General features: G+C 46.5%; 8 protein-coding genes across 8 annotated transcripts; 3 read left to right on the top strand and 5 right to left on the bottom strand.

Moving 5' to 3' along the window:
* Positions 1-1,038: 1,038 nt before the first annotated feature.
* On the top strand, positions 1,039-4,142 carry JR316_0008259 (uncharacterized protein; the record flags this gene model as incomplete). The annotated part of the gene is made up of 10 exons (XM_047893974.1): positions 1,039-1,210; positions 1,266-1,331; positions 1,389-1,454; positions 1,507-1,578; positions 1,629-1,694; positions 1,750-1,929; positions 1,989-2,807; positions 2,866-2,895; positions 2,945-3,427; positions 3,493-4,142. 10 exons carry the CDS (start codon positions 1,039-1,041, stop codon positions 4,140-4,142), a joined length of 2,604 nt encoding a protein of 867 aa, XP_047747289.1.
* A 1,557-nt stretch (positions 4,143-5,699) lies between these two features.
* On the bottom strand, positions 5,700-8,205 carry JR316_0008258 (Cytoplasmic dynein 1 intermediate chain 1; the record flags this gene model as incomplete). Its single annotated transcript, XM_047893973.1, has 10 exons — positions 5,700-5,951; positions 6,009-6,482; positions 6,536-6,793; positions 6,851-6,973; positions 7,023-7,122; positions 7,171-7,315; positions 7,373-7,562; positions 7,619-7,688; positions 7,751-8,037; positions 8,098-8,205. The coding sequence occupies 10 exons, from the start codon at positions 8,203-8,205 to the stop codon at positions 5,700-5,702; spliced, it is 2,007 nt and encodes a 668-aa protein (XP_047747288.1).
* Positions 8,206-8,453: 248 nt separating this feature from the next.
* On the top strand, positions 8,454-9,916 carry JR316_0008257 (putative tRNA-splicing endonuclease subunit tsp-2; the record flags this gene model as incomplete). The annotated part of the gene is made up of 5 exons (XM_047893972.1): positions 8,454-8,802; positions 8,861-9,210; positions 9,266-9,498; positions 9,562-9,697; positions 9,776-9,916. The coding sequence occupies 5 exons, from the start codon at positions 8,454-8,456 to the stop codon at positions 9,914-9,916; spliced, it is 1,209 nt and encodes a 402-aa protein (XP_047747287.1).
* A 533-nt stretch (positions 9,917-10,449) lies between these two features.
* Positions 10,450-12,251, bottom strand: JR316_0008256 (THP3-like protein C2A9.11c; the record flags this gene model as incomplete). Its single annotated transcript, XM_047893971.1, has 9 exons — positions 10,450-10,666; positions 10,732-10,939; positions 10,991-11,120; positions 11,176-11,244; positions 11,294-11,509; positions 11,563-11,848; positions 11,908-11,955; positions 12,018-12,158; positions 12,220-12,251. The coding sequence occupies 9 exons, from the start codon at positions 12,249-12,251 to the stop codon at positions 10,450-10,452; spliced, it is 1,347 nt and encodes a 448-aa protein (XP_047747286.1).
* Positions 12,252-12,653: 402 nt separating this feature from the next.
* On the top strand, positions 12,654-13,438 carry JR316_0008255 (N(alpha)-acetyltransferase 20, NatB catalytic subunit; the record flags this gene model as incomplete). Its single annotated transcript, XM_047893970.1, has 5 exons — positions 12,654-12,706; positions 12,762-12,786; positions 12,847-12,937; positions 13,001-13,291; positions 13,347-13,438. The coding sequence occupies 5 exons, from the start codon at positions 12,654-12,656 to the stop codon at positions 13,436-13,438; spliced, it is 552 nt and encodes a 183-aa protein (XP_047747285.1).
* A 54-nt stretch (positions 13,439-13,492) lies between these two features.
* JR316_0008254 (Vacuolar membrane-associated protein IML1) lies at positions 13,493-18,642 on the bottom strand (the record flags this gene model as incomplete). Its single annotated transcript, XM_047893969.1, has 9 exons — positions 13,493-14,191; positions 14,250-14,469; positions 14,536-15,132; positions 15,187-15,250; positions 15,305-16,902; positions 16,958-17,913; positions 17,967-18,152; positions 18,223-18,276; positions 18,346-18,642. The coding sequence occupies 9 exons, from the start codon at positions 18,640-18,642 to the stop codon at positions 13,493-13,495; spliced, it is 4,671 nt and encodes a 1,556-aa protein (XP_047747284.1).
* A 323-nt stretch (positions 18,643-18,965) lies between these two features.
* JR316_0008253 (cytochrome c1) lies at positions 18,966-20,291 on the bottom strand (the record flags this gene model as incomplete). The annotated part of the gene is made up of 7 exons (XM_047893968.1): positions 18,966-18,994; positions 19,045-19,230; positions 19,281-19,428; positions 19,477-19,774; positions 19,839-20,035; positions 20,086-20,130; positions 20,196-20,291. The coding sequence occupies 7 exons, from the start codon at positions 20,289-20,291 to the stop codon at positions 18,966-18,968; spliced, it is 999 nt and encodes a 332-aa protein (XP_047747283.1).
* A 989-nt stretch (positions 20,292-21,280) lies between these two features.
* Positions 21,281-21,831, bottom strand: JR316_0008252 (uncharacterized protein; the record flags this gene model as incomplete). Its single annotated transcript, XM_047893967.1, has 3 exons — positions 21,281-21,496; positions 21,552-21,583; positions 21,762-21,831. The coding sequence occupies 3 exons, from the start codon at positions 21,829-21,831 to the stop codon at positions 21,281-21,283; spliced, it is 318 nt and encodes a 105-aa protein (XP_047747282.1).
* Between the last annotated feature and the right edge of the window lie 725 nt (positions 21,832-22,556).

Raw genomic sequence — 22,556 nt, 5'->3', positions numbered from 1 at the left:
AGAAAATAGCGACGCAAACTTCCTGTATGATGTGGATCTCCTCCGGTCAACATAGAGACTGGTAATTAAACGTTGTTAAGTAGCTGAATTAACAAGTACTTGAAAACTTCCATAGTGCTGAGCGCTGAAGCGCTGAAGGTTGGTTGAACAGTGGGCCAAACCAGCACAATAAGTTCTGTGAATAGAACTTATAGAAGCGACGGCGATCAACGGAGTTCCAATTTGGCGGAGCGTCGGAGTCTAAATGCCAAATTACAAAACGCAACTGCCGCCGAGTTTAAACCAAACCACAAACTCAAATTCAACTGACAACATCCCTTGCTCTACACCACTTTCGACGAGATGAAAACGCGGTCTATGTGCTGAACTCTGTATCGAATCTGGGTATAAAATGCAGAATTTTGCCTGTAATTTGATCATTCGATCACCTCAACCACGATTAACGTGTCGACGTGGTCATCATTGCTGGTGAGACTGATGTTTGCGGCGCTGTACTATTTCTTGAAATGTTCCATCGTAGACGATGAATTGCGAGTCATTGTAAGTGCGTCTATTCCACACATGGATTACATACTTATCACTCCTGCCTCTTGCGACAATCCAAGGATTCCACAGGCTTCAAATTAGACGCCCATAAGGGGCTTAGAAAGGCCTTACGCGGATTTTTTTTTCATCACAGGTCTGAATCTCTCAAGTAAATATTCTATTCCACTGAATAATCTTCCATAGATTTATTTGATATCTTTGATTGGCATAGTCCCAAATCATAGGAACGTCAATGCAATTGTACTGGATCAGGACTCCCTTCAGGAAAGTCGCCGGACTTATCGATGAACGAGGTCCTATGTTTCATTCAACTCATTTATGGTCTTTCAAAGCACATTATCTTCAGCATAAATTGTCGTGCAGCATGTGACAAAAAGCTTTACAGACAAATATATAAATAATGCTCGATCACCCCGCCGGTATAAATATCCTGCCTACTGGTCAATCCTGTCTTTCTTCCTTAACAAAACATCAAATCATACAACACCCAATATGCACCTATCATCTGAGCCGGTACCTCAATATCCGAGATTAATATCTCGCCCTTTCAAACAGTCTCCTAGCATGAAGTTTAACATGCCTGACCCTCCCTCCTCCAGGTACCTGCAGGACATCGCCCGGGACCAACTCCCCCCGCCTTCGTTACATAGAAGCAGACATGGGTGTGCGTGTATATTCTTACTGGCTCTGTCCTCGCTTTTTTTAAAAATTGTATACAGCTATCCAGGACCCCGCCCAGGATTATACACTCCCTCACCCGTCCAACAGGCGAGGACGAAGGGAATGTGAGTTAATATATAGTCAGTACAGGAGGCCTCTGTGTTGATATGTCATACGCCCAGATGTTCAAGATAACGCCTATGATAAATCACCCTCTACATCATCAGTTAATCGAGGTCGCAAAGGATGTAAGTGTACATTGCTGTGTTATCTGTTGTTGTATATGTTGACATGTGGTAGCTTCAGCTGTTCATACTATCGATCACAATACTACACCCCTTCCTACATCAGTCAAGCGTGGTCACAAAGGTCGTAAGTGTACACGGAGTCTACGCCTTTACATGTACTGATATATCGTTCAGCTGTCCAAGATATCTCCCAAGACAGAATATCCTCGCCATCATCCGTCAAGCGAGGTCGAAAGGGATGTAAGTGTATATGAGGGTTATATGACTGACAATTGTTTATATGATTTGTACTCAGCCAATCAAGATATTGCCCAAGAACAAAGAACATCTCCTACAATGACGAAGCAAACTCGAAAAGGTGAGTATATACAGCCTCCAATACAAGAATTTATAATTGATTTTTTCTCAGTAGCCCAAGACCTTTCTAAGGAGTCACTCCCCTTGCCACTCCCGGCCAAAAAAGGACGAAATGGATGTGAGTATATCAAACTAGCTCAAGTCAATTAGGTCGTTGATATTTAATACCTTTACCAGTTATGAAGTTTCTCTCTAAAGCGGTCCCATGCACTTCAGCAAAAAGCGTGGTGGAGGAGCCCAGTGTTATCTGCAGCCAAGAAGTGAAAAGTGTCAGTTCTTCCCCCCCATCGCAGAGCGAGGTAGCCCTGTCCCGCAATAAGTTTTCGACGGATTCGATCCCCACTCGAGGATCTTTCAGCATATCCGCCAGGGAGTCCTTGCTACCCCAGTTCTCGCCCGAGTTCAATCTTATGCCGGGGTCTTCCAGGGCAGGACATCGCTGGCCCTCCTTCATGGAGATAGAAACGCCAGTATTGGAGGCAGGCGCCTCTCCCAGGAACATCGTACCCTCGCCCAGTTCATCATTGTCGGCAGGGAGGAGATCGATCCACGCCATTGTGGAGGACGCCGACAGCGAACCTGTTCAAATAGAACCCTCAAGCGGTAACACAATCACCACTGAAGTACCTGCGGATCGCCAGTCTGACCACGCCACCAACACGTCCTCTGACGAAGAGCCCCCCGCCCCGACCAGGATGTCTTGGGCCGATATCCTTGCCGCAATGAGGGATAATGCCGAGGAAGATGCATCGTCTGTTCCCATCAATGATTTGGAAGAGTTCTTATCGGCGTTTGGATTGAAGGTTTCTAAGAAAGAGCCAGCGGTGGAGGAGATGTCCCTTTTTCAGCTTAACAAAGTCGTAACGGACCATGAAGAAAGGGACGCGCAAACAATTATGGATTGGCTAGTTATTCATCCGGAGGCGACCGGTTTCATGTCCTCTTACCCAGCTTTAACACGACTGGTGGAGGTGGACGCAGACACCAACGAAATAGGTGCGTTAAACATATTTCATTCGTTTTCATTTTACTAACTCCTGGTTTGTTTATCTAGTTAACACCACTTCTTTCGTGAACATCACAGGTTCGAATACCTCTTTATTTTTGGAATCTTTTTTTAACGTATTCTTTAGCGGACCTGGAGGGGGAGGGCATGGGCCAAACTGTTGGCTCCATGGACTCCTTGCCCTCTGTTTATTCCCAACAGACATCGCCAACCCACAGCGTTGAGAACGTCCCTCAACTCATATTTACGCTCCCAACGGAGACCGACCTCGCCCTCGATCCCGTCATGGAAGAAGAGACTGTTCCGGCCCCGGAACTTCTAAATGTCGCATGGACGCCTACTCCCATGCAAAGGCGCCGAGTATACTCGGTAACTCCTCCTAAGCGCCGAATCTCCAGGCTTCGCAAGGTGGCTTCGGCGCCTGACCTCCAGCTCGTTGCTGCGGGGTCTAGCTTTGACGACAGCGACGACGAGGATACCGTTCCCTCATCCCGTGAGGTGTCTGGTGTTTCCTCTACCGTATGGACGTCATTCTCTATTGACTCTTCAGTGGATGCAAATGATTCCTTCAGCATGACAGTTGTGTCAGAGGAAGAGCGTAGGAAGTCTAGTAAGTATTTGATTCAACTCCCTCTTTATGTCAAACTTCCTTTGCTAACTGCTTCTATCCCACAGATCCTGATGTTGGAGAGAACATGTTGGTGGCAAACTTGCTGCCAGACTCTTCTCTTGGCTCCTTCTCGTCCAATCGTGGACGTGTTTCTATCATCGATGCTGGGACTGCCACCACCGACCCCTTGACCGCCTCTCTGTGTGTTACCGACGTCATTGCCCGCGTTTCCGCTGAGGACGACGGCGTATCTGTCTCCGGCTTCGTTTCTGCTCCTTCCACGCCCGCACCTGACACTCACACTTTTGAATCCACTGGCAACAAGGCTGTGGAGGCTTCATCTGGCGAAACTCAGGTCCGTTCACGCCCTGTTGGTATCTACGGTGGCCCTCTCAACATGGCCAGCCTTCGTTCGCAGATGAACAAGGTCGAGGAGATCATCATCGCCAATGCCAGCAACCGTGCGAGCATGTCTGCTCCCAGCACACCTCAGGTTCAAAGCCCAGGTTCTCCTAAGCGCGATTCCCAGGGTGCAACGCCTAAGCGCCGAGGAAGCATGGGTTACAAACCACGGGCCATCACCGGCATCAGACCTTTGATGCTTCCCATGCGGGTGGCACTGCGAGATTTCGACGATAACGGCAACAGGACTGTGACACATCCTCCTGGCACTGTCTCTCCCGAGGACTCCCCCCGGAACATTGTTCCCTTCTAGGTTTTTTTCTTTGACTTTTTTCTCGAAAATTTTTTCAAAACCCCCCTGGTGACGTCTTTGTGACTTGGGCCTCTCGTCAACGCTCTTTTAGGCTCTCGTTGACGTCACCACGGTTGACACAAAAAATGTTTTAGAGGCAAGTCTTCGCCTCTCCGCCTTTGGCGGGTTTTTCTTTTCTTAAAACCTAGTCTTCTGTTCCCGGGTTGTTCTCTCTGGCTGGCTCGCTACTGCATCTCTCAAAGGCCTTTTGTCACCTGCACTACAGTCTCGGTTGAGTCTTCTCTCTCTCTTTTCTTCTTCTCTCTCTCTTCTCTCTCTCTCTTCTCTCTCTGTTTCTTTCTGTCTCTTTCTCTCGTTGTGTCCTACTATCTCAATTTGGACAATACTGGCACCGGCATCCTCGATTTGTATTTTTCTTCATCTGGCAACATCTTCATCCTATCTTTCTATCTTTGTTGGCGGCCTCCTTTTCTATGGATTTTCTCTTTCTCACGCGCCTTGGGTCTTACTCCACTCGACACCATCAACAATTGGACCCTCGACGCCCTTTTCACATCAAAAAATCTTTTCGAACCCCCCGGAACATACTTCGGATGAAAAAAAAATTGTTTATTCTTCATTTTTCGGACCCGCACTCGGACCCGGAGCTTCTCGTTCTCGTGCTTTGCGTTGTCGTCGCCCTTTGCCAACCTGGGCCTGTGTTTGTTCAACTTTACTCCTCAGCTTAGAAGGTCGCCTTCCATGTGTTCGCTTCTTCATCATTTGTATGCTATGTATTATTCATTCTCTATCACATGTATTTTTCATTTCTATGACATTTGTACTACATTTCTATTTTCTATTCATCTTCATGACATTTCTATTGCATTTCTATTTCTTCATCTCCATGACATATCTAGTACATTTCTATTCATTATCCCTCTCTATTACATTTCTGTATAACATTCTATTCAGATTTATAGATTTGTATTTTCTTGGATCAATAAAAATGTCAATGCATGTATGGAAAATTCATGGACAGACAACTCTGCAGTAAAATGATGATGCAAGCTTTGAAAATGCAAAAGAAGAATGGTGTATCTTTTTTTGTGGAATCCAGAGCGCAGTGTTGAATAGCAAAACATGGATGGCTTGCTTCTTACCTCCATCAAAGGATTCCACCCAAGGTTTATTAATTCTTACTGCAGATGCAACAAGTCGGCTCAAAGATTATGGCATTAGCAACCAGTGACTCTCGCAGCTTGAATGACTATGGACGTTCGACTCGAGCACAACCTGAACGTAGCTAATTATAGTATAGCTTGAACTAAAGGAACGAGAATAACTCTTCCTTGTCCACAATTAGCGGTACGGTCAATACAAAACGACCAGAGGACGTAGGAGAAAACCAACCTCCAAATCTCTTTTTATTTTTCTCCTTTTTCGATGAATGCAAAATAGAACGACCAGAAGAATATAAATATGAAGATTACGCGTAAAGTAGATATATAAAGATATAAAATCCAAGTAAAAAGATATGACTAGGGGAATATATAACAAAATGAGTATGTGTGTCGTTCATCGTCCAGCGACAATCCGAGTGGCATCACTCTCAGCAGAACCATTTGCCTGTCCACTACCAGCGATCGAAGCGATCGTCTTTTGCATGTCAGTCCACTCGGATTCGCGAGGTAAGGCCATGTCTCCGATATCATAGATGTACAAACGGCCATCGCTGCCTCCCAGAGCTGCTCTGCGACCTTCCTTTCTGTCCCATTGCAGCTTGTTGATGGCGCGTCCAGTACCCACCGTTGTTGAAACCACTGGGACCTATGAGGAATACCGTTTAAACGCCTAACATTCCAATAAATTGATAGACATTTGTACCTCTGTATCAGTGTTCAGATTCCACAGATCGAACTTGCCAGATCCATCAACGGTACCGAACATTGCAGGATGTGCAGGATGCCATTTTACATCATACACATAATCATCCGCTTCATCAAACGAATAAACGGGTGAGATCGTATGCGGCGTCGTTGACGGCTTCTGGAGCGACTTTGCACGCCATAGCTTGACCGTCCAATCGACCGAGCTGGTCAAAAATAGATCGGAGAAGTCTACAGGTCCAACGAGGGGGTGGAAGTGCATGCCCATAACTGGCCCGGCGTGGCCTTTGTACACGTCGTACTGGTTTAGCCCGGCTTTGGCGCCCGCGCGGTCGTATCGGTTCGCCTGATAGACGTTACCCTCTTCAGTGCCGACCCAGAAGGTAGTCGTTTCATTGTCAGGGAAATCGAGCGTCGTTATTGACACCTCAGCGGTTTTGTTGTGCCCTGCGTGAACGAGTTCAAGGGTTTCCTAGGTATAGAATGTTTGCTCGGGGCCAAAGAGTTGAAGAAGGAAAAACGCACCTGTGGCTGAGCCAACATGTCGACCAGCCAACTGCATACAGTCCCGTCTGTACTACTTGTAATTAGATTGTGCGCGTTTTGGGTGCCAACCATTTGCATAGCATATACTGGATGCGTGTGCCCCGAAGCGGAGAGAGGTGTTTTCAGCACGGGAAGGTGTTTGGATCGCGTGTCCCATAAAAGGATTTGACCTGAGTAGGTACCACCAAATATTAAATTGGCATGGAAAGGTGAGAATGTGACGGAGAGTACATCCGACTACAGGGAAAAAAATTGTTAATGTTTCGGTCAAAGGTCTATCAAACCAATTCGTACCTGCGAATGGAAGATGAATTCAGGTCGTTCCAACATGTGCAGATTCCAAACTGCTACTATGCCATCTGGTTCGTTCAACGCTGCAGAATTTTTATTATAGGACGCCACGCTTAGTTCGGGATACTGGGATCATGCGTCAGAAATGCCACAAGCAGCAAGTCATAAATCTCACTTTTGGAGACCAATCGATGTCCGTTATGGACCGATTTTTTCCATAGCGCTCGTCCCAGAACTCGCAGACACGCTTGACGCGCTTTCCCTCCGAGTCATCTCTATAGTTCTATCAGTCAAGTTTAATTTATTATAGAACCAATACCCACCCCCCAGACTCAGCGTCCACGGTGTAATCACGAATATAATCATAACCATCATTAAGAGCTCTTTGAACGATCTTTGAGGACTGTTCTACGAATTCAAGAAACTCAGGGGCAGCAAGGATGCTAGCCCTTTCTTCTTCCGATAATTCTAACAATACGAAAGCACGTCAATCAAGGCGATCTTATATTTAGTTATGAGACATACCGCGAATCTCTTGCTCAATTTCTTGGTCAAGCTTTACACTTTCTTCGTCAAGTTCCTTCTCGCGCGCAACCCGCTCCAATTCGATTTCCTTTTCTTTAGCAATGCGCTGACGAATTTCAGCTTCATAGTCTGCTGAAGGTTCTGTTTCCACAGAAGTCGTCTGTACTTCTTTGTTATATATGACGCGTTCCTAAGATTACAGTAAGATAAGATGGATGTCTCAAATGTGCAAGGAAGGGTGCAGACTTTCTGGGGGTACTCGAACAGTTCTTGCTCAATATCCACTAGAACAGGGAGAGTTCTAGGTGTCATAGAGCTGTACACAAGGAATGGACATAAGGATCGTAAATATACTCACAAAGGAACAGACAGACCTACCGCTCAATGACATTGTCCGTAGCCGCATTACTTGATCCAGGCACCGCTACGCTCCCTTCTGCGCTCAGCCTCTCTGCAAAGTCACTTTGCCTGCTTGCCCTTCCCGATCCTGATCGTGGAGAAATCCCGCTTACAATGCCAGGTAGGCTAATATGGCGCCCTACAGAAGGTGTCCCGGGCATCGAAGACGAGGGTGTCAGTTCGCCGCTGTCTAAGCCACTGCGACCGCCCACGAGAGCATTTACGAGGTCGTCTACATCTTTCTTCGAAGCAGAAGGACCGGCTGCCTGAGCGGAATGACATTAAATTGAAGAAAAGTCGTGAAAGCTTGAATTGCGATTACATACTAGCTCGTTTCTTCTTTCAACCTCCCCACGCTGACGATCGGCTCTTGCTTTCCGTAGTTCTGCGAGCTTTGCCCTCTTTGCTTCAATTTCTTGCCTCCTCTTATCCATGGTAGTAGTTGTATATGTGATTGATTAGGAAAAAGACGATAGATGGATCATAAACTCGGTAGAAGGCTTGATCGACGCGTCGGGATTGCAGCCCTGGTGGAGTGCATGCAGTGGCGGTGCCAGCAAGCTTACCGCGATTGTCATTATTGATTTTTGAAGCCGATAGGGCATTAGAATCAAGAGAAAGACGGAAGGAGATGATTGATCTGCCAGTCTAGTCAGAAAAGAAATGCTTCTCCCAATCTCTCATGTCCCTCATAACACCAAGCTCGCGTTCCAGAGGTGGCGGCGGTAAAGCTGGCGCCAGAAAACACGAGAATAACAGAATCTATGCTAACCCGCTACCTCTTTTGTTCGTTGAGCCTCCTCCCAGTCGGATAGGCTCTGTACTCGGTTTGCTTGGTCTCTCGCTCACTCGTGTCGAGAATCCGCACTGCGAAGGCATTTTTGACCCTATAACTCGTTCCGTCTGGGTTTCCAACTCAGCCCATTCAATGATTCTATGGAGGAGGGGTTTCTTTGGCAAAGGTGATTTGTCGCGCAGTGAACCCAGCTGGCTCGCAAGACAAATTAACATAAGAAAGTCGGGAGGAAAGCGTAGGTAATTTGTTAGTATCTCTACATAATCATATCTGAACATGCACATTATTTTCAGAATTGACTTCGGAAGAAATCACAGCTCGGCGCAGAGCAGAGCGCAAACAATTCAAACGCGACAGAGCAGCCGCCATTGCAGCCGTTGCGGAAGAAGCAGAGGCTATCTTCGCATCTGAAGGTCGCGTTATCGCGCCTGCTCTTTCTGGTCCTGCAATTCCTTCAGCTGCGACATGGAGACCGACTTCACAACCTCAACCTGAAGAATCCCCTTCACCAGCAGAAGGCGAAACCGAAATTCTTGAGGATGAGGCACCGTTGGTTGATGTAGAACACCTGCAGTTAACGCTGCAGGAAGCTTTCTTTTTGCTTTGGAATCTTGATTGCTTGACGGTCTTCGACCCTACCACGGTGAGTTACCATGCCCACTAATCATCTAATTCATTGAACCAAGGTGAATTATCAGATGGAACCTATGACCTTACAACAAATATGGATAGCGTTTCAAAAGGCTGAACTTCCACTGTTCACCTCCTCTCCATCTACTGTCGTAGAGTCGCTTGAATTCGACAATCCCTTCCTCATTAACTATGCGGTGTATCATCACTACCGCTCTCTGGGATGGGTCGTGAAAGGCGGAATCAAATTTTGTGTCGACTACCTTTTATACAAGCGAGGACCTGTGTTTGCACACGCTGAGTACGTACATCCCTGAATTGCCGCACATTGTTTTATCTTATCTAACAACGGTCTGTTGGATAGACTTGCCCTCGTTGTTATGCCTGTCTACGAAGACATCGAAGACCAAAAAACGTCCTCCATTGACCTGCACAATTCATCTCCCTTCGCATGGTCCTGGCTGAGCACAATAAATCGTGTGAATTCTCAAGTCCAAAAGGTTTGTTATGCCTTCCACTTTCTTTTTTTGCGTGGCGATAGTCAGACTCTTACACTTTTGTTTTGCTTTCTTCATCAGACACTTATACTGGTTTATGTTACCATACCAGCCAAAACACGGGTTTCACAAAGCGTGCTTCTGACTCCTGCTTGCCTTGCTCATTATTCTGTTCGAGAGGTCGTTCTTCGGCGGTTCATTCCAGCTCGAATGCGAGATTAAACTGGTCATCCTCAGCTACTGTATTTCATACCGAGCACTGTGGATTGACTACCATTTCACGAAATCACATATCATCTGGGGGCATCTATGTTTGTTCAAACCCCTGAACCTTATTAATGTGATGTTATCCATTCCATGCTACAGATCATAATGTCTTTTCACCTCTTCGATACATTATACACCTCTCTCTTCTACTCCAACCGCCATACTTCTATGGTGTAGTCCACCCCTTGGGACATATGACAAGTAATTACCCATAGGAAAACGTGCAAATACAAAACACTCCTTAACCTCTCAACCCGACGAGGTCCTTGGCGTGATCCTTCGCAGTCTCCTCCTGAATAAAGCGGATGGGAGCGTGAATGACGGCTAGCGCAAATCATAATGTGCTCGACAGGACGATGGTGATCATAAAATAAAGATGAAAGACGAATAATGTGCTCAGACAGTGAATTCCAAAGCAAAAAAAAAAAAAGATAAAAATGCTGTGTCGATGACGAAAAACGGGGGAAAAGAAGATAAAAATTTGGGACTCATATTGCACCCTTGATTGTGACTTTGCGATACTTGTCCTCGAATACCCGCGCGACTTCTGCCATCGCTGGTTTGCAATCGAGCACCTTCTCCGAATCGGGGCTGTTCGGATTGGTGAAAAATGTGATGCGGTGTTCCACTAGGAATGTCCTCGCTTCTTCCAGATTATCGAAAGCAAGGGTAGACTGCAAGAACGAAAGGGGTATCGTTTTATAACTGATGAAAGAAAGAAATTTAAAGGAAGAACTTTTAGCGTGTAACAAAGGAGGGAGCAGGCGTACGCTTTTGTGATGACCATCATAGCTTTGATGCGTTCGCGGTCAATGAAGTGATCCATGATGTATGCACCCATGTTCGGCGCTTGCAAGTATAGTTCACAAAGCTTATGATAATTGCCCATCGACTGCGCCCTCTGCACAGCCAGAGCATGCTGCACAGCCTTATCCGCTTTCTGTTTGGGGGTTAGTTGACCTACGTAAAGATTAAGCTCTGGATACAAGGTAAGAACACTACTTCGAAATAAAACACAGGGAGCCCTACCGCTTCTATTTCGCCCGTGTAGGAGCATGAGAATGCGATAGGCAGTGAACTCCTCGACTTTACCGGGAATTCCCAACTCGTAAAGTGTCTTTAGAGTTGCCTGACACTGATTGTATTCAACCATATCATTCTATCAATGATTTTCAGCATTGGGAAAGGTTTGAAAAGAGCGAAGGAAAACGTACGCTCTCAAGGGCTATACGGGCGTGGATTTCGTATACTTGTACCGTAAATTCGTTTTTTATTCGTTGGACCTATAAAATATGAGCAGAACAGTTAAAATGACAGTGTGAGTTAACATACTGTAAGATCTTGTCGCAGACTCTTAAATTGATTACAAATCCAAGGGTATTTAACCTGATGCTCCCTCCATCGAGATTTGAGTTCTGTAAGAGTCTTTTGGAGGACGGCATAAGGACGTATCGTCTCAGGTTTAGGTTCGCTTGTCAATCGTAAATAGTCTTTGAATATATCTTGAGACGTCCCAACGATTGTGTATCGATCCCAATCAATTACATTCTAGGTGCGATACTTTAAATGAACTTCTTGTAGCTGAGAACAGAATAACTCACCGGGTCCCCTTCGGGCTCGTCCTGGGCAGTATAGGGTGACCCTGACCTTGAAGATAACGACCGGTTGTTGAACAGGTGCCCATTTTGCTGATTCGCCTTGATTGCAGCAGCACCCCCATTCCGTGCATTCTTGTTTTTTTCGATTTCATGCTCACGCTGGAAACGTTCGGCCCGTCTGTTAAGTGCGGCTTGATCATTGAAATCCGTAGTGTAAGTTGCTGCTGCATTCTTGAGCTTTTCCTTCTTGGCTTTCTTGGAATTGGTAGTAGGAAGAGCTGTTTCGATGCTGCAAAGAAGTAATGCACATTGAGTCTGCAAAACATGGCATGTGAGAAAGAGGCTCGCCTCTTGCGTTTCAAGGTGTTGAACACTGGAGGGGGTTTGGGTAACAAACTGCAGTGAAGTGGGTCTGAGTAGCAAGAGAATGGCAATGTGATCCAGAATACAAATGGCACCTTTTCAATTGAACACCAGCCCAGTCTGTCGTCCATAGTGTTTGGGCAGCGAAAGCTTCAGAAATTACCTGTTTAAGTTCGGCCTGAACTTCTGCTCTGTTGGAATCTGTGATTTGTCCGAGGCACTTTGCAACCCATTCTCTGCAGGGCAGATACGATGTTAAGAATAGTTATCCCTTAGATTCATGGATGATTTACGCACTTTAGAGGAGGAGGCCACGACTCTGTGGACATAGTGCAAGTAAGAAGATGAAACGAAGATACTAGCTGGTTGTTAGTGATTGAGATTGCAGGAGTAAGGAATGACTGGCCCTGTGCCATGTGTCTATTGTGCCTGTCCGGAAAATGCCTTGACAAATGGAACCCCGAAGCAAGCCGACCGGCCAAACTCTGCTCCTCTCAAAGACTCCTCCACAATTTTATATTCTGATTTTTGTATTATTCCGTTGTAGAATTCTATTTTATCTCAAGTATATACCTTCATGGACAAAATACGAGTCTGACGAAGTATGACTGAAGAGAACCGTTTAGAGCACGATAGGCTCGGCCCGTTTACCTCACACGCAGTCCGGTTTGCAACAGTTACACTCCAAACTCTTACCATTGCGCTTATCTATCCAACTTCAATATCTAACAATGAGTGTCCTACGACCATTCAAAGCTACTGACATGTTCAAGTTCAATAACATGTGAGGTTTTTTGCATCGGAAGGTCCCATATGTCCCGCTCACGATCACATCTCAGAAATTTGGACATTTGGACCGAAACTGTGAACTCTATCATAACTTATTGTCATTATGCCTGAATGTCTGACGGTAGATGTCACTAGTACGGAATTGGTTTCTACCTTAGCTATCTGGCTCGCTGGCCGGACCTGTGCTGCGTTCAGGCGGCACCTAGCGGTCGACTGATGGGATATGGTGCGCGTGCATTATGGATGACTGCCTTTTCCACATTCCTGAACTATCTGGTGTATGTGACAGTCTTAGGAAAGGCGGAAGGCGCTGGTCCCGAATGGCATGGACACGTTACAGCTATCACGGTCGCGCCAGAGTATCGTCGCTTGTCTTTAGCACACAAGATGATGACCCTCCTCGAAATGGTCTCAGAACGAATCTACCAGGGTTTCTTCGTCGATCTATACGTGCGATGCGCAAATATTGTAGCCATTGAAATGTATGAAAAGATGGGATATAGTGTGTATCGAAGAGTGCGAGAATATTATGGGACATTAGGTGTAGGGAAAGGCGGAAAAGATGAAGAGGATGCATTTGGTGGGTCTAATACCCAAATATTATTCAAGTATACGACATACTCACAGATTTCTAGATATGCGAAAACCCTTACCCAGAGATACCGCTCGTCGTTCAGTGAGGGCAAATGGCAGAGATATCGTGGTCCCTGCTACCGATGTATCATAATACCCGAAAGAGAGTAAATCATATTCTTTTAATTACTGCTTATACTAAAACGCCCTAAATTACAAGCGGAGGCGGTTCCTCGGGCATGATAGGAGCAGGAGGCAAGTCAGCAATCTTTTCGTCATAGAATTGCTGCAATCGTTCTCTGTCCAAACAAAATTCCGCCATTTCCACTCTCATTCTCTCTGCGGCAACCGCTGGAAGATGATCTTTATTCTTGATAGCTGATCCCATCCTTCCTGGTCCCATCAGCCGGTTCGTGAGGAACAAAAATCCACGATAACCACCCAGCACCTGGATAAAAGCCACCCCCGATCGGTGTACAAACTGTGAATACTTGTATGGCGATCGACGATACGAGTAGACAACATCAATTTGCTCTGGGTATAGATCCGCAGCTTCCACATCTACAATAAATCCGAACTTCTGGAGTAGCGCGTATTCAAAATATTTGACAGCTTGTGTACCTTCGGGAAGTCGTTTCTCCAGATCCGGAACATATGGGGGAGGGTGTGAGAGACGCATTGGGTAGCACGACTGAAATGCGTTGTGCTCTCGGATGTCGCTGATTTGAGTCACGTATGCTTCAACGAGCTTCAATCCGTAGCGATCGATAGTCCGACTCCAGAGGCGTAATTGATCCTCGATACATCGAGCTGTGGTTCCTATCCATTGCAGCTCAAAGTGGAACACGGTCGCAGGATTGTGGATGATATCATGATGAAGGATGACCGATTCTGCTTGGTCACTTCTCTGTAGACAATGAATAGATCAGTGGACTCCTTTGAGAATTCTTCAGAAAAATGCAAACCTTATTGGGATCAATGTCAATAACCATTGTCTGACTAAGGATCAACGTCTTTTTGTTCCTCGTCCGATTATTGCTGTTGAGGCCAGTAGACTTGGAGCTCGATCTCAAATTAGATGATGTGTGGTATGAGGGTCGAATAGCAGAGTCTGAGTCTAGGTGTCGCTTCAAGAACCAATTGTTATACTTTGGTGTGGTGTGCAGCGAAAATTCACCCTTCAACCTGTAGTAATAATGTCTTTACAAGTATCAGCATGCTACCTTCAAATCTATGTTTAAAAAGACTCACCCATCTAGGAAATTATGGTATCCTCTACAATGCTCAAATAACCCTTGTTCCTGAAGCTTAATCCCTATCTCAGTCCCTTGAGCCCTCGATGAAACATCCCTGAACTCTCTGACCAGCCATGACACAAAGTCGTAGCCGATAAATGAATCAGGATACTGCGACCGATGCCAGTGATACGTCTTGATAGGCACCCCATCTTCCTCCCTCATGGCTTTCGCAATTGCAGCAAGGTTCATATTTCCAATCTCACGCTCGCTCTTCATCTTCTTCTTCAGTGGGCCCTGTGCATGGATTTGATCCAATTGGTCCATCAACGACTCGTCGAGAATTGACAGTGCTGGGTCCAGCGTTGTGGGCAGGAAGCGCACAGGCGGATGGACAACTTTTTCATCCGGGGGCTGCCACCGGAGCTTGGTAAACTGTTCTGCAAGCTTTTCAATCCCTAGAAGACGGGCTTCTTCATCATTCAATTTCTCGCCTGATGGACCAATAGTGACTTGAGGGCGTTCGGCAGTTGGAATGACCACGAAGCGCGTACGCCAATAACGAAGAGATTCGTTAAAGTGATGCTCGTATCCTGCTACAAGCATGTCCAACCTGTGTCAAAATACATCTGTAAACCTAGATATCGGATTTAAAAAAATTACTGACCTGTTCCACGAATAATTTTCCAATCCGTGAGACTGGAATTCTGTAGACAATTCCGTGTAGCCACCTTCGAAGGACGAAACTGGATTAATATGAAAAAAGAAAAGTGGAAACACCTTACCTCCAAGTTTTGGCCAGATCAGGCATTGGTAGCTGAAAGGTCGCGTAGTATGCAACCGGCGCACATAACGCTTCACCTGAATAGCCTCTCCTGTATAGGATATTCGATGGATTTCATTCGTCATGCTCAAATACACCGGGTTCGTCGTCGAGCTCAACACTTCCGCCGCACCCGTAGGCCATGTATCGAATTCCCCTTCCCCAACAAACGATTTATTTCGTCTAAAATTATTCGTGTTCTTTTCTTTCTCTTTCTCCTTTTCCTTTTCTTCTTCGCTTGGAGTCTTCTGGGGCTTCAAAACAAACTGGAAGCCTTGCGCAAGCCGTACAGCCGCCATCCCACGCATGACTACCAGTGCCCATGCGCGCCTTACTTCTTCCGGAGACCCTTTCACATTAGGTGGTTTGATAAGGAAAGAACGCATTTCCCCAGGCTCCACAAGAAACTCGTACCCAGTCAGCTCATACGTGGATTCGAGTTCAGCATGAGATGGAAAATGCTCAACCGTTAGCGGAAGACAGCCAGGAGTAACTATCGACTTCCACTTCATGTCGTACTTGTATGTCGGGTGTGGAAACATGTGTTGCCAGCGACGAGCAAGAGACGCTTCGGGGTACGCTACCGCTAACTGTGGACGCGTTGGGTTTATGATTGCGCCAGGAGAAGACGATGAAGGGAAACCATGGACATAACCTGCGCTTCGTCGCTTTCCTGAAAGAATCTCGTCACGGGGAGGAGTATTGATAGGCGAACGTCGTAAGAACGACGCTCTATGGGGTGCTAACGTTTCTTCTTCAAACGTTCGACTCAGGCTGGAACGACTGGCAGGTTTGTTCTTGATAGCAACTGGTTGAATTTGTTGGGTGGATGCGACAGTAGGTTTTGCAGGGGCCATGCGTATAGGGGAAGACGGTGGTGCCATGGATGACACAGATGATCGTGAAGGTTTCTCACTCTGCGAATTCTGAGGGGTAGACGTAGTAAATGAAGATGCAGATGAAGATGCAGACGCAGACGCCGAAACCTGACTCGTCTGAGGTTCACTCGGCCCGCTTCTGAACGGATTGAAGAGCCATGAAGGCGCTAATTTAGACGCGAGTGATGTCTTCGATATACTTGCCGTTTTTGAAGGTGTTTTCGACGAGCTCGAGTTTTCCGATCTACCCGACCTGACAGAAGACTGGGAAGGCGAGGTACCAGGACCTGAAACGGACGAAGGGGCGCTTATTTCATTGTTTGGCAAACCTTCGGAAGGCAACTCCTTGAAAATCCGTTGCTTAGGGCTCTCTTCGATTGTGTCAATACGACTCATAGTCGAATGTCGGTGAGAACCGCGCTTGTCGTTACCCGGACGAGGCGTTACACCACCGGCAGGAGCAAGAAGAGAGCTCGTGTTGTAGTTGGTAGTCAACGAGAAGATATTGAGGTCAAACTGGTCTGCCTCGCTCTTGCTTATATTGAGTGTCTCCTCTGATTCTGCAGGTCCGGTGGAGGGGTCGGATTTATGCTGCATAAAAGGGACCTCTATGCTAGAAAGAACGTCGTGTTCGAGCAATCCAAGCATCTGAATTTCATGCATCTTCGCTCGAGCAATAAATCTTTTTGGTAGACACTTTGAATGGACAATATATACTTGAGCAAGATAACACCTACCTGTCCTGCCTAAACGGCAAATCCATCTGTTTGTCCCAAAACGTAGTCGAGATCCAAAACGGCTCCCACCAAATTGTCTTTTTTTGTCTCGGCTCGCCTTTCGAATCCTCGTCCGCTGCCCACAGAGGATCCATCACAAGTGGATCAAATTTTCTCTCCTTTTCATATTTCCCCGGTTCAAACCCATCCTTCTCCGACGATCTGGCTGGAGAAACCGGGTCGCTTCCCCGAAAACTAAATATCGGACTTTGGTGCAATGGCTGTTTTGTGAGCAAGATTAAATCAAGCACAAAGCCTTGATCCAGCATCCGCGTCGTTGTTAAACGGAGAAGTTGCTTAGAGACCTTGAAATAGCCTGTCCCGGGCGATATCAGAAGAGTAGTGGCCCCAGTTAGACTGAGCGAGCGATCGATATAGTGAGTTTCAGTCGGGTTGAGTCCGAGGTTCAGAGCTTCTAATATAGGCCCATCTTGTGCATATGACAGCCGTCCAACAAGACGAACCTGCGCAGGTGCACCGATTCCAGAATCCAATGTTGCCCGGTGGTAATGGTGGGTGAGCAAGATATCGCGCTGGAAATCCCAAAACGAGTTCTTCAAGCTGACAAGTGTTGGCTTCCATTCGTACAGTACCTGCAAGTCTGTGATGACCTTGAAGAAGTCCTTGTACCAGTGTCCTTCCTCATCTCGGCGAAGGGGACCAGCTGCATAGTCAATCTCTGATTCGTCGTAGAATACACGAGATATCAGGACAATGGTTACTGTGTGGTTAGTCCCGGATTCTTTCCATTTGTTGAATAAGCTAGGAAGGAAAGAGTGCACGATCTTTTCGTTGTACCGTTCCCCGTCTCCTGCGAACTCCCAAAGCTCCCTGCAAACTTGTATGAAAATAGTTATCTTTGCCGAGTATGAGCGGTATATAGCTTTCGTCGCAGCAGTCATACATGCTGAAGAAACCTGATCTTGTATCAGGAAAACAAGTAAAGCAACTGTAAGGGAATGACTCTTACTTTCTGTCCACTAATGTAGATATTCTGAATTTTGGCAGCGATGCCCCCAATAAATGATATTTCTTGGTCAGTGTAAATACATTGTCCCGAGAGATGCTTTCCCAGACGCCACATCTCATTTCGACCGAGATACTGGTCTTGGAACATAAATTCCACATAGTCCGCTGAACAACCTGCTTTATCGACCTAAATAAGAAATAATTAAAGTTACATCAAAGAATCGTTGAGGAATTTAGCTAGCCTTTGTGAGGGTGACCTGACTGTTGTTGGGGAGCCCAAAAACATCGGCGATGGGACGCGGTATTGAGATCTATGCACAATGGAAACGAAATGCGAGCTCAAGAACTGAAAGCATAAGTATCATAATGTACATACACACCTGTAGCTGTGGCTTCGGGCAGTAATCCTCTCTCGGCACTATGAAGAGAAATCCTGCCTCCGGATTTTCGACATTACTACCTGAAACCTTTAAGCAGTCCCCCTCCTGAACGCCCGGCCAGAACGAGTGGTTAAAAACAACAGATTGTGTTTCTTTGACATCGTGTACCCATGCGTTCAAGACTTTCGATTCTCCAATTGAGATTGGTACGACAAATGTGGGGACTGCCCGGAAATTGGACTGAGCGGTGTTGGACCTTCGTCTTCCGTACAGCGATTGCTCCCTTGAGACCGCCATAAAATCTACATTAACTATGGAAGCTCATAGGTTCTCAAGCACGGCACTTGAAGGGGCCCTCAGTATTGAAACGCGTCGCGAGTGAACCGATCGGAAATGAAATAGAAAGCAAAGAAAGCAGAAAATGATACGAAGTTGAAATGTTACCAAAGGCATGCTATCAAGCATGCAATTACGTAATTGGACAATGAACTTGTGAGTATGTATAGTACGGACATGTATCCTCAAAAAGCGGGGTAGTGTTCGTTTCACTCGATTCTATTAAGGTAAATAGCAACGCTCCATAGTCATCTACAAAGGAATGTACTGTATGAGAGAGCGCTCTAGTGGGTTTTGTTAGGAGGATTGTAAACTAAAAGCGCGGTGAGTGTAATATTCGACAGAAAAGAAGGTGCGACTAACTGATTTTCCTGTTCTTGATAGGACCCCACTTGAAGCGCTTAACGTAGATGCTGATCACGGTGAGGACAGAGAAGATAATCACGGCTTTAATACCGTATTTCTTCCTCTCATCATGTTCAGGCTCAGCAGCCCAGTTAAGGAAAGTCACAACATCCTTAGCCATTTGGGTGGTGGTAGCGGGTGTGCCTATCACACTGTTAGACCGAGATTACACAAACATAGGGAACTAAGCTAACCATCATCGTATTCCACCAGACCATCGAACAGAACACGAGCCATAGAAATAGCACCACCAGGGAAGTAAGGGTTGTAATTCATACCCTCACGAATTTCGACGCCGGCAGGGGGATCGACATAACCAGTCAGAAGGGAGAAGATGTAGTCCTACCACAGAATTAGTTTATAATCTTAAAAGAGATACGCATAACTCACAGCACCACCATGACGAGCTTTGACAATCAAACTCAGGTCGGGAGGAAGAGCACCGGCATTTCCAGCACGGGCTGCCTCCTCATTGGCATAGGGTGGAGGCATGTAGTCAGCCAACTTTCCTGGCCTTTGGAACATCTCGCCTTCACTGTCAGGGCCATCAGTGTACTCAATTTCCTCAGCCATGGCACGCGCCTCGTCAGCGGTGTGTGATACACCAACGAGGTTACGCCAGGCAATGCGGTCCAGAGAGTGGCAAGCAGCGCAGACTTCGCGATAGACTTGATAGCCTCGCCGAATGCTGAAGATATATATGTGAGTTATCTCCGACGCGTATTAAATACAATACCGGGATGGATGCCTACCTGGCGTGATCAAAAGTATCTAGGAGACCCTTGTGAGACCATGGGTAGGCTACGGGGTGGAGACCCTCATCGCTAAGATGGCTGGCGTGGACTTCGCCGAGGAAGGGGAGATTGCCAAAGAGGTGGGTATACCAGGCGATAGAACCGACACCAAGAAGTGACGCGGAGGCAAGAGTGATCTTGGAGTTCACGATAGACTGCAACATAAATGAGCACCACGGTCTTAATTATTGCTAATAATGCGCACCTCAAAGGCACTGGAGCCAGACGCTTTCGACGACGCGAAACGGACCTGTTCAACAAAATCGAGATGACATGTAAGAAATTGAACGGCCTCCTCGCTTCGCAACGACGCACCGAGGCCGAACGAGCGCCATAAAGCAGATTAGAGGAGCGAGAAGGCCCCGCGCTGGCGGCTTTCTTGAAGGCTCCAGCAGAGAGCCTTGACAGCATTTTAGTTGCAAGGTTTTGGGGGAGGAAGGAGAGCTAGGGTGACCCGGTAACGCGTGACCCTACCAAACGGAATGAATCGGAGAATACCTTGCGGCCAATCATGACCCTCCTATTCCTCCTACACGTGAAACTAGAGTGGCCTGGACTTTATACACTACTCACCGTAATCATCTTCCCAATCCTCTATCGCAATGCCTCAGGCCTGCTCTACTCGGATTTTCGGACAAGTCACAGTCCGAAAACTTGGTCTTTTGTTGTCTGGTTTCCCAGTACTCCAACTGCCAGGCCCAAATCTTGGGCCATGATCTACGTAGGCATCATTTAACGGCTAACCCATCTACAAAGGTTCAATTACGACTTTTTGAGACGCTTTCATCCACGCTTTTAGGGACACTTATCTTCCAATTACCCTAGTTCACATCGCTTACCTTTCATATTACTCTTTGCTGTCGCCATTCCGTAGCCACTGCGCAGGGTCTCGGACTTTGTCTGACAAGCCTGAGCCCTTCCATTTAAACGGCGATTGCTTGTTGAACCTCTTCACAAATACGTGCGAATAGTCAGGCCCATAATTACCCCAGCGTTGTGTTCTATCAACGCTGTATTGACCTGACGGGGGTAGTTAACTATCGATCTAAGAAGACAGGGGTGTCACAACAAAAGCAGTGTTTGATAAATCCGCAAAGTTCATGTTCAGAGGAGATGGAAAACACTATGAATACACACTAAACTCGTAACTGGACGGAGCGAAGCAGAAGGGAAAGAGAAAGAAAAAAAAACATATTACAGCAGTTAACTGCTGGAAATAAATCCGGTGGTGATGTCCGAGTCCGAAGTCGCCAGTGCGACAAAAATGGATGTGTGGTCGTTCCTTAGAACAAGCAGTCGCAGATTTCTTTGGGGGAGAAGGGCAAAGGATTAAGTCAGATGTATCCATTTGACTGACGTTAGTAACTGACCTTCCGCACAGCAACACAGACACATGCCGGCTAAGCAGGCCATGCATCCTCCTGATCCCGAGCTCTTCTCAGGTTGTTGCTGACTATACGCAAGTCAGCTACTTCAAAAGTGTTCAAAGTCACAATAACATACACATAAATGGTTTGGGGACCAGGCTGAGGCTGATACCCTTGCTGGGGATAGCCCTGCTGAGGGTACCCCTGGGGAGGACCGTTGTAACCACCCTGGTAGGATTGCTGGGGTTGCTGCCAGAAGTATATTTCAGAACCATGACCTGTATCTCCGAGTGTTCACGCATACCTGGGGGTAATAACCTCCGCCTGGTGGTCCTCCTGTGGGAAACACAAAGATATCAGATTTAATTCTAGGCAGATGAATTCTGTTCATCAGGGTAAATGCAATATTTCCAGCATCGGCATTGGTGAATTGCGACAAAACAGAAGAATAGAATACCACAGATGCCGGACTGGTATGCATTCACTCAGTGGATAGCAAGTTTGGCAGACATACCTTGGGGAGGGGGGTAGTATCCACCTTGCTCCTGAGGCTTTCCTGCATTATAGTAATCGTTGGCACTCATTGTCCGATGAAATAAGCGGGGAAGGGTGGTATATGAGGCGTATTAAGAGGAGAATAGCAAAGAGTCGAGTTAGAGAATGAGAAAGAAAGGTGTCGGATACAAGAAGACTAGAAGAGCACGATCGGCTCTTATTTGTACAAGTTGAATCACGAGCATTCCGCATGGCCCGCAGCGTGCCCACCGCCTCGCTGCCATTTTTGTATGCATAACGCTATCTGGAGCGACCGCTCTGATTCTTTTTTCGTGTATCAAAACCAAGAGCAACGGCAAAATAACCTCACTATGACAAGATATCGATTTCGTGACATCCGCCAATTCCAACAGGTATTTAGGAGAGAGAAAAAAAGCGGTACAATTTTTAACATGCTGTGTACTGCGCACAATCTGAACCTCTTCATTCTGGCTTCCAACTGACTTCATTGTTATTCATTCTGCGGAGACGTTCGGATACATCTTATACTGGAATTTACCTCAGCCGGAGTCTTTGCCGAGGGGACACGGTGTGGGTTCAAGAAAAAGTCAAGAGTAAGACAAGCCAGGTCAAGAGCACCTGTACTACATCTTCCGGCCCCGGCAGTTCGCCTCATTGACCCCAAGAACATTACTAAAATACGTTCCCGTGAATTGATTCACAGCAGCATATCGTCGCAAATGGGATTTTTTTCTTCCTTCCTCTAGAAAATCCTCTCTTTTTCGTTATGACTGTGTTGCTGGAATTAAAGGCA

The sequence above is a fragment of the Psilocybe cubensis genome, chromosome 7 (assembly GCF_017499595.1).
Source record: "Psilocybe cubensis strain MGC-MH-2018 chromosome 7, whole genome shotgun sequence".
In the NCBI taxonomy this organism is placed as follows: Eukaryota; Fungi; Basidiomycota; class Agaricomycetes; order Agaricales; family Agrocybaceae; genus Psilocybe; species Psilocybe cubensis.
The sequence above is the reverse complement of the archived record's forward strand: the minus strand, read 5'-3'. Positions and strand labels throughout refer to the sequence as shown.